This window comes from Octopus bimaculoides, chromosome 13 (assembly GCF_046866305.1).
Source record: "Octopus bimaculoides isolate indiv1 chromosome 13, ASM4686630v1, whole genome shotgun sequence".
In the NCBI taxonomy this organism is placed as follows: Eukaryota; Metazoa; Mollusca; class Cephalopoda; order Octopoda; family Octopodidae; genus Octopus; species Octopus bimaculoides.
The window spans coordinates 43,753,601-43,763,600 of record NC_142940.1 but is presented as its reverse complement, the minus strand read 5'-3'; the positions used below and the strand labels follow the sequence as shown (position 1 = coordinate 43,763,600).

The following is a 10,000-nucleotide window of genomic DNA, read 5'->3' as shown; positions in this document are numbered from 1 at the left end:
GACCTGGGGCGAAATGGAAGAGTAGATCATTAACATTCTATAAAACTAAGATGTGCGTGTGTATTTCGCAAGGAGAAAATACAATATTTTAGCTAAAATATAGGTGTGAAAATAGCCGGCGAATGAGTTGCAAAAAATGGGTATGATGTCTAACTTGAAATTTTGCATAAAAGAAGACGAATAAAAAGCCCACCAATACTTATTTGAAAATTATAGCTTTACTGTCAAAACACACACACACACCGGTATAAATTACTGACGAGTTCTAATGTGATCGAAACACACCTGGAGTAGTCACCGTACTGACATGATCGACTCCTTTCCCACTATTGTACTGTTCGAATTCTATTTTCTTTTAATTATTGAATTTTAATTCATTGAGATTTTGTAATTTTACAATGATTATTTCTTATTACCGGTGTATGGTTAAAATTCGACTAAAGTAAAGAATTCGTATACCCGGTGTTTAGGGTTAGTGTAAGGGTTAGGATTAGGATTTTTGTTACGCCGAAAACGAGTGGTGCACGTATTCTTTACCTCCGTCTAAAACTCTTACCTTCGAAGTCACATTCAACCTTAGTTTTGTAAAAAATTATAAATATGTACTCTACAAACAATACTGAGTGATCCTTTTGTTTAATATTAAATTTTTAAAAAATTAATATTATATATGTGTGTGTGTGTGTGTGTGTGTGTGTGTGTGTGTGTGTGTGTGTGTGTGTGTGTGTATATATATATATATATACATGAGTGTTAGAATGGTGGCAGCTGATGAAAGAAATGTTCTCTATGTGGCCTGTGTGTTTTCTGTACTCTATTTATCATTTTGTCTACGTGTTGTTTGCAATGTCCTGTACCCAGATATACATCTATATATACAGGTAGATGTCGGTATGTACATACATGTACGTATATATGCATATACTCATTTATTATTTATATATGTATGTATAATGGCTTTTTTTCTTTTGTTTTTTTCGCCATAGGTCATTATATACGAATTGTAGAAATTTCAGAATATCTATTGTTCTCTGAGTTAGACGAGCAAACTGAAACTTCTTCGTCATTATGAATGTTATTCTTGTAAAAGTTTAATAAACAAGTATTGAATAATTCTGTAGTTTAATGCTAAATTGTTTTTACTTATAACTTGACAAAACAAAAACAAAAATTATACATACATACACATTTATGTGTGTGTGTGCGTGTATGTGTATACACACACATCTCGAATAGTAAGTTGAAAATTGAGACACGATTATTGGAGTTTGATGTGAACATCACAATATATATCGATAGAACGGTCATAAAGACGAGTATAGATAACAAGAATGAAAATGACTGAGATTGTAAGATTTGTAAGCAAACTGCCAGGGAAAAAATAAATTCTGTGTAAAATGTAAAATAAAACATTGTTAAATGAAATAAAAATGTAACAACTTACCTCAGTTTTGCTTTCAGCAACGGTTGAACCCAAAACTTCCACCGCACATATTTCAACAATAATATTTGTAAATCCCACATCACGATCTAAAAGATCCTTTGTAGTGAGCTGACCAGAAATCTTATCCACAGAGAAATATTGTGATTGTAGAACACCTTTTTTGTTAGCATCAATGCGTGTTATATAGTAATTGATGGTAGCATCTTTGTTTTTTGGTTGAGCTTCGACTGACAATATTGTTTTACCGATTGGGACATTTTCGTGTACACTGGCTAAATAACGAGCTTGAGAAAATGTAGGACCACTACGGTTATCGGTTGTTATAATGAAATAAATTGTAGTCATTATGGATTTAGCCCCAAGATTGTCGTTTATTCCAGCGTCAGACGCTTGGATGGTTAATTGCAATATCGGCTGACCAACTGGCAACCTTGATTTCAGTGTTATGATCCCAGAAGACCGAGACAACAAGAAATAGGAAGTGTTGCCAGAGATGATCATATAAGTAACTCTACCATTCTCACCTGAATCAATATCCAAAGCCTCCACTCGGCCGACTTCAGAATTAACAGGTGTATTCTGTGCAACAATAAAAGTTTCAGGAGAAATTATTCTTGGGACATTATCGTTGAGGTCAGTTACTATAATCTTAACTGTTTTCTCTGATGATTTTTGTCTAGAAGTGGGGTGGGCATTGTCTGTCGCTATTACAATCAAATTGGAATATTTCATTTTTTCGTAGTCTATTTCCCGGTTTACTAGTAAATTTCCACTGTTAACAATTCGAAAATGATCACCAGGCGGTGCTTGAGAGGCTATTCTATAGCGAACTTCTCCATTAATTCCTGTATCTGGGTCATTGGCTGTGACTCTCCCAACAACAGTGCCAACATCAATTCTTTCTTCTATTGAAAACGTATTTGGTGTATCTGGAAACGCTGGGCTATTATCGTTGTAGTCCATGACATAAACGGTGAATCTTTGGTAAGTAATCAATGGCGGCACTCCAAAGTCAGAGACAGAAATGTTAAGGTGATATACTTTCTGAACTTCGTAATCTAAAGGTTCCATAACATAGATGTTACCAGTTTTGCCATCAACGTGGAATGTGTTATTGGGATTACCATCGACTATCGAAAATGTCAAGAGAGCATTATTGCCAAGATCTTCGTCAGTTGCCTGAAACTGTGAAATACGAGTACCTGGAATAACAGTCTCCATCAATTCTATTGACATAGGTGACGAACGAAAAGTTGGAAAGTTATCATTGTAATCGTGAATTGTTATATGCACTTCGGTGTACGAACTAAGTTGCACTTTAGTACCAGCATCGTAAGCCACCACTTTCAACAGGTACGAGTCAATGGTTTCTCGGTCTAACGTGGAATCCAATTGTATCTGACCGCTTCTACTGTTAATAGAAAAAGTGTCATTTTGATTCCCTTCGGTAATGGCGTAAGTGAGAAACTGATTTTCGTTTAAATCAACATCTATAGCACTAACTTGGGTTATCAAAGTTTGAGGGCGGGCATTTTCAACAACAGAGGCACGATAAAGAGGTTTCTTAAATTCGGGGGCATTATCATTGACGTCTTTGATAGTGACCTTTACTTTGGCACTACCCTGTAATCGCTTCATACCATTATCTTTTACAATAACTTCAAATGTGTAATAGTCTTTTCCAGTGAGAACCAGTTGTTCACGGTCAAATGCTTTTAGTGATGTTATTCGTCCATTTAAAACGTTGACAGCGAAGTTATCTTGTTTCGTACTTATGTAATAAGCTAGTTCTGCATTGCGACCAATATCGGCATCAGTGGCATGGACAGACCCTACATATGTATTAGGAATTTTGTTTTCCTCAATTGACATGGAATAAGATTTATTGCCGAAAACTGGCGCTTTATCATTAGCATCGAGGATCTGAATTGTTATATTGGCAGACGAGCTTCTAGGTGGGACGCCACGGTCTTCAGCAACAATAGTAAGGTGATAAAAGTCTTTTGTCTCACGGTCCAGCTCTTCTGCTATATACAAGTGACCATCTGGGAATATTGCAAACTTTCCGTCTTCACTCCCTCGGGAAATTCTGTAAATAATCTCCTTGTTTCTACCTTCGTCAGCATCGGTAGCCGAGATCAAAAAGAAACGGTCATTAATTGGCTGCGATTCTAGTAAAGATATCGAATTTTGAGCACTTGAAAATACTGGTGTATGATCGTTGACGTCTTTTACGTGAATTCTCACAATTTGCGAAGAGGACATTTGTGGATTGCCAGCGTCCACTGCAACTACGGTTAATTCGTAGATATTTGAAGTAGATTTATCAAGAGGGTGATTAATATAGATCATGCCAGAATCTCTAATCATAAACGGATGAATAAAACTTGTATGTAGAGTATATGAAATATTAGCATTAATTCCTTCATCTAAATCCGTTGCCCACACTTGATAAACTTCTTTGCCAACTGACCAGTTCTCAAAAATGTTAACATCAACGGTCGCTGTCCCAAATTTAGGTTTGTTGTCATTTCTGTCAATCACAGTGATTTTTACCTCAACTTCAGCATAATTGCCATTACTTGCAGCTAAAACACGAATATTGTACGAAGCAATATGTTCTCGGTCGATTTTCTTGGCTGTTCTAAGGTTTCCAAGAGAGTCGATCGTAAAATGGTTTTCTGGATCTCCATCAATAATGGAAACAGTTATATTTGAGGATTTTTCATTAGTTTTGGCTATTACATAACCTATAATTTGCCCAGTGTTCACCTTATTATCATTATCTTCGGTGACACTGAATACATAAGGTGTACTTAAAAAGAAAGGTGTTTCGTCATTAGAAGTGGGAATAGTAATCAGAACAGTAGCAGTATTTGAGGCTGTTTTACCATTCCCATCTTGTCCGGAAACCGTCAATTTGTAATGTGTTTGAACACTTGAGTCTAAACGTCCTTTCACAAATATTACTCCACTGTACTGGTCAATGTAAAAATTAGCCACATCGCCACCGGTCAGTTGGTAGGTCACTTTCCCATTTGTGCCAGAATCTTTATCTATTGCTGTTACTTTTATCACAGTGGTATTTTCGGAATGCTTCGCTGGAAGTTTGGGATAATATTTTTCGGGATAAAATACCGGCCTATTGTCATTTATATCTAACAGTTTGAGGGAAACGGTACAAGTCGACGACAGAGGTGCCTCGCCAATATCAAATGCGACAACTTTTATAAGATAAAGTTCGTTTTCTTCACGGTCAAGACTTTTGATTGTTGTCAAACGCCCGGATGTTGAATTCAGGTGGAATGTTTTCGGATACAACTCTATAACATCTGAGTGCAAAGCATATCTTAAAGTTCCATTTAATCCCATATCTCTGTCTTCAGCTCGAAGAGTAAGAATTTCTTCACCAGCAGAAAGTTCTTCTTCCATCTCAACAGTATAAGACGTCTTGCTAAAAGTCGGTGGCATATCATTAATATCCAGTAAAGTAATGTTAACAGTGGTATATTCTTTATAGGGCTTGAATCCCCCATCTTGAGCTGAAATATTTAAAATGATAAATGAACTTTTTTCGTAGTCTAATGGTGCCACCGTCACGAGAAGACCCGTTCTGTTATTAATACTAAACCAATTAAAATCGTTGCCACTATTAATTGTGTAAGTTATCTGAGAGTTCAAGCCACAGTCGGAATCTTTGGCCGTTACAGCAGTAACAAAACTACCCACCGGTATCGTTTCACTGAGGACAGCAAAATATTTGGACGGATCGAATTTAGGCGGATGATCGTTAATATCGTTAACATAAATCACAAGGTGAGCAGTAGAACTTAAAGGAGGTTCGCCCATGTCCACAGCCAGCAAAGTCAGGTTATAGACATGTACTTTCTCCCGGTCAAGACTCAAAACAACTACCAAAACACTGACCTTGTAACCGCGAATAAGTCTGAAGTGACCAAGTTGATTCCCATCAATAATTGACAAAGACACATTACCATTCATACCATCATCTAAATCGTTTACAGTAATTATAGTCACGTAGGTGCCATTTATTGCATTTTCGTTAACTGCAGAATAATCTTTCGACGAATCCGGCTGGTGCTGAAATTCAATGACTGGAGCATGGTCATTTTGATCTATGATGTGTACATTTAAATAGGCCCTCCCAGTTAAGTGCTCTGGGCCATTATCAGTAGCTAGCAGTATTAAAAAACACATTTTCTCTCCTGTGTTTTGCTGACAGTTTAGTTTTCTTGTTGTGGTCACTACACCTGTATAGCGGTCGATTTCAAACTGTCCGGAGTCCTTATTATTTTCAATAGAGTAAGTTATAGCTTTGTTGTTACCCTGGTCAAGGTCCGAAGCCTCTACTTGAATAACTGTTGTACCGGGTGGGGCAGTTTCGTTAACATTAGCAGCATACACACTCATATGGAATGTAGGGTAGTTGTCATTGATGTCTGCCACTGTAATATTCACTAAAAGAAACCCAACCATAGGGGGATTCCCGTGATCAATAGCAGAAATGTTCAACTGATAATATTCTTTTTCTTCCCGATTAAGTTTTACAGTATTTTGTATGTACAATATCCGAGGAATTTGTGGGTAGGGAGGTTCCTGAATAAGAGCAAATTTTCCTTCTTCATTACCCGAAATTATTGTATAATTAGTAATTAAACTATTTTTCCCTTCGTCTTTGTCGGAAGCTAATGGTACCATGAGTTTGTTGTTGTCATCGGATTCTTCGGCAAAACGAATGGCATAACTATCTTTAGGGAAAGTTGGTGGGTTGTCGTTTTTGTCTCGGACAGTTATTTTCATTTCAATTGAATGTGACGGTGGTTGTGTGAGAACCACGATTATAACGGGTTTGTTCGAGTGCTTAAGACTTTCCCGGTCTAAAGGCTTGGCAGTGACAACAACTCCGGTATATTCATCCAGGGCAAAATTAACATGATCTGGCAGGGAAGTTCGACTACTGATATAAACCGTAGAACCTGCCTCAACGGTAATATTACCAACACGCGTACCCACGGGTACATTTTCATCTATGTAAAAATGGTAAGGCTCACCCGGTGTTGGATGATTAAAAGAACCAGGCCCCTGGCCTTGGGCAAAAGCGACTAGAAACTGGATGAAGGCGACAATAATTACACGGTATAAAGTTTTAGTCGGACATAAGTCCCTAGATGTCTTTAGGCCAACTGAGATGGCCATATTAACTCCTACCTCAATAAATTGTATAATAAAGCGGACAAGACAGGCATGTCTGTTTTGCTTTAATGCGTGCAGGTAACTAACGTACACCTCACATGTTCCTTATTACAAGGGACCCTAATCAAATTGTGTAGCACACACATCTTTCATTTAAAGTTTTAAGAAAACATTATGTAGATATACATGTGTGTATGTATGCATGTATGTATACATGTAAATATATCACAAACACAAATAAGGGAACAGTACCTTTAAAACGCTGGTGAAAGAAGATGTTATCAGAGAAAAGGTAAACCCATAACAATCCTCGTGGTGTTCAGTAATGTAGTGCTCGGTCCCAGAGACAATGCACCCCTTAACCAAAATTAAATAATAATAATAATAAATCCAATAGTTATTCCACAGAAAGAATTAATGTTCCGCTGAAATGATCACAGTGCTGTGGTGTAAAACATTTCTTTTTCCACGTGTATCTGAAGGATGTCATTGATGCTGAAGAAATCCAAGTAAATAAGAGGTAGCAAGGCGATATGTGTAAAACGTGTGCGAGTCCAAAAAGAAGTGAAGTTAATGCCGAGCTAGCTGTGCCAGCACTAAGTAATAATACACACACAAACACACATATATACACACACTAGCTGTCTACAGCTGTAGTAGTTGGCAATACTACTAGACACATGGGGATGTCGGAAGTTTTCTGTCTATATCAGTCGGTGATAGTCAGTCAGCCCGGTAAGACAGAGAAAGACAACGAGGCTTCTGTCGTCAGTGAGTGGACGTATTCAACTGGCCGTTTCTATTGGTTCAGTCCCTTGAAAGACCTCCTGCTGATGTTAGATATATATATATATATACAAAGCCACGCTCGGTTTCACCCACTTCTCGAGGATGGTGAGTGTGTGCATATATACATACATATATATCTGTGTGTGTGTGTATATATATGTATGTTTATATAATGTGTGTGAATTTATTTACGTTTGTGTGTGTAAATATATGTATAGATATATAGTGTATTTGTATAGATGTCTGTATATCTATATAAGCATATATATATATATATATATATTTATATATATATATATATGTATAAGCGTGCGTGTGTGCATACACTTTATAGATAGAAATCTACAAAACACCTCGTGCTTTTCATTATATACTCCGTGTATATATCTAACTTCTGTACATGTTCAAAACGCACACACATCCACTCACAAGACATCAATACACCTTGCTTTTAATTGCTCAGCTCACAAAATATTATTATTACTGCACATTCTATACTTTTTCTCTCATTCTTATTTCATTTAAATAAGACACACAAAAGACAACGAGCAGCGACGGTCAAGAGCGACTTTGCCTTTCTGATGGTTTGGTTTATTATACTTGCTAACGTCTACTGCCTGCATGTCAGAGTGGGCGGAGCTTGCACCCCAGCCCCGCCACCCGAAAGAATGATTGACACAACACATTCACTTCAATTGACACAACAATACAGTATGTCTCTCACAGCTTCAATTACAAACTACTTTCAAGTGCCCCATTCCAGTGAAATGTTTTTGTTTTCCGTTTTTTTTAGTTCATTATATGTATGAATATATATATATATATATATATATATATGTATATATATATAGGCATGTGTGTGCTTCATTAGCAAGAGTGATAATTTTTTAATGTGATATTGTTAGGAAACCTTTATCAATTAAGACAAATTGGATTGGATTATACAATTAATATTTTGGATTTCTTTCTTCTGATTAATCCGTCACCGAGTAAACACACACACACATATATATATATATACATATATATATATATATATATATATATATATATATATATATATACGCTAACAGGGAGAGCTGGCTATATATATTAAACAAAGCAAAACTTATTTCTAAAAATATATAAAATACGAAAGAAAATATGCATTATCAAATTTTATTGAAGTCAGGTAAAAAATAAATTTTCCATTTCTATTATATATTTCTGTCATTTAATTGTTAATCAAGGTAGCGCTTATATTTTGTGTACCCAGTGCAGTTGGAGTTCTAAGTAAGTTTAAACTTATTAATTTAGCGATGGGCAAGAGTTTCATTCAAAATATTTAACTGTAAACATTACTGCAGACCGGTTCCTCGCTCATTTTGGTCGTTGGTCCATTAAAAAGACAGTATCTTTCGTTCGTGTTGTTCTTATTTTTTCTTTTCACTGTATCATTACTATCATTTTTTAAGAAGTAAGATGTAGGAATTAGAAATAAAATATAAGCCACTACACCAACATGCAACGTAATTCTGTGGTGTTTTCGGAGTAAATAATATAAATACTTAGGAGAAAGCATGTGAGGTAGAGAGAGTGGAAAGCTTAGGAAAGGGAGAAAGAATCGAGTTTGGATAGAAAGAATGAAGAAAATAGCAGAGAAAGTGGGCGAACGAATGGAGATGAAGATAGCGAGTGAGTGAGGTGGGGACGGTGAAATGAGCGATGTCGACAGATTAAGTGGGAATGAGAGAGAAGGAAAGGATTTGAGAGAAGGATTAAAGAAGGTGAAAAATAGAAGTGAGTGATGTGAAAGCCAGAAAGAGAGAAGAAATGTTAACAAGTGATCATGTAACCATTGTAGGCGCGAAACCGGAGCAACGCGTTTGCCAACTTTAATTATCTGGACATGGCACTTTCCTTTGAAGTTTTGATTAATAAATTCTCAGGTATTGCTTATCTTATTATTGTCTATTTCTTTTTTTTCCTCCGCGGTTAAGATATTCGATTTGAAGTAGTGGTTTATAAGAGAAACAAAACACAAAGATTTATTTGTTCGGATGGCATTCCTGAAAAAAAAAAAAAGGAATCTATCTTATCCAGTGTGAAAAAAATATCTATATAGAATGAATTACTTTAAATTCTGACAGTGAAAATAATAATTGTCATTTCCTGTAAGAAACTATACACTATATTAAACGAACATTCGGTCCACAAAATAACTAATTTGCGGTTTAACATATTTAAAACATGCGGTGAAAAAAAAACTGAACAGACCTAGGGTCCTCTTCACTTTTTTTTTTTTTTTTTCAGTGTGTATGTGATAAACTTTTTTCCTCTAAATTTAAAACAGTCTTTAAAAACAAAAAAAATCCTCTCTTTTCCTTTCCAGTTTGAGTTTTCTATTCAAATAATTGCAGAGAGCTCAATAAATCTGTCGGAGAAGCCAGAGTTAACATTAAAATATATTCACAGCACGATATTTTCCCGTCATTGTTCTTGTTGTTTGTTTATTCATGCCTTCTTCCTACCACAACAACCCGCTTCGAAAATACAAGAAAAAAAATTATTTTC

At 35.9% G+C, this 10,000-nt stretch overlaps 1 protein-coding gene and 1 long non-coding RNA gene across 2 annotated transcripts in view; both read right to left on the bottom strand.

Annotated features, from left to right (window-relative positions):
- LOC106882952 (cadherin-related tumor suppressor) overlaps window positions 1–8,039 on the bottom strand; it is a 334,591-nt gene extending 326,552 nt beyond the window's left edge. Inside the window, exon 1 of the mRNA XM_052972443.2 lies at window positions 1,445–8,039. Coding sequence (XP_052828403.2) covers window positions 1,445–6,661 — 5,217 coding nt within the window. The 5' untranslated portion in view covers window positions 6,662–8,039. The remainder of the gene's footprint in view (window positions 1–1,444) is intronic.
- Window positions 8,040–8,591: 552 nt separating this feature from the next.
- The window catches only part of LOC149132899 (uncharacterized), a 1,511-nt gene continuing 102 nt past the window's right edge, over window positions 8,592–10,000 (bottom strand). Inside the window, exons 1-2 of the long non-coding RNA XR_016244032.1 lie at window positions 9,704–10,000; window positions 8,592–9,495 (exon numbers count right to left, since the gene is read on the bottom strand). The exon at window positions 9,704–10,000 is cut by the window's right edge and continues 102 nt beyond it. This is a non-coding gene — a long non-coding RNA (uncharacterized LOC149132899). The remainder of the gene's footprint in view (window positions 9,496–9,703) is intronic.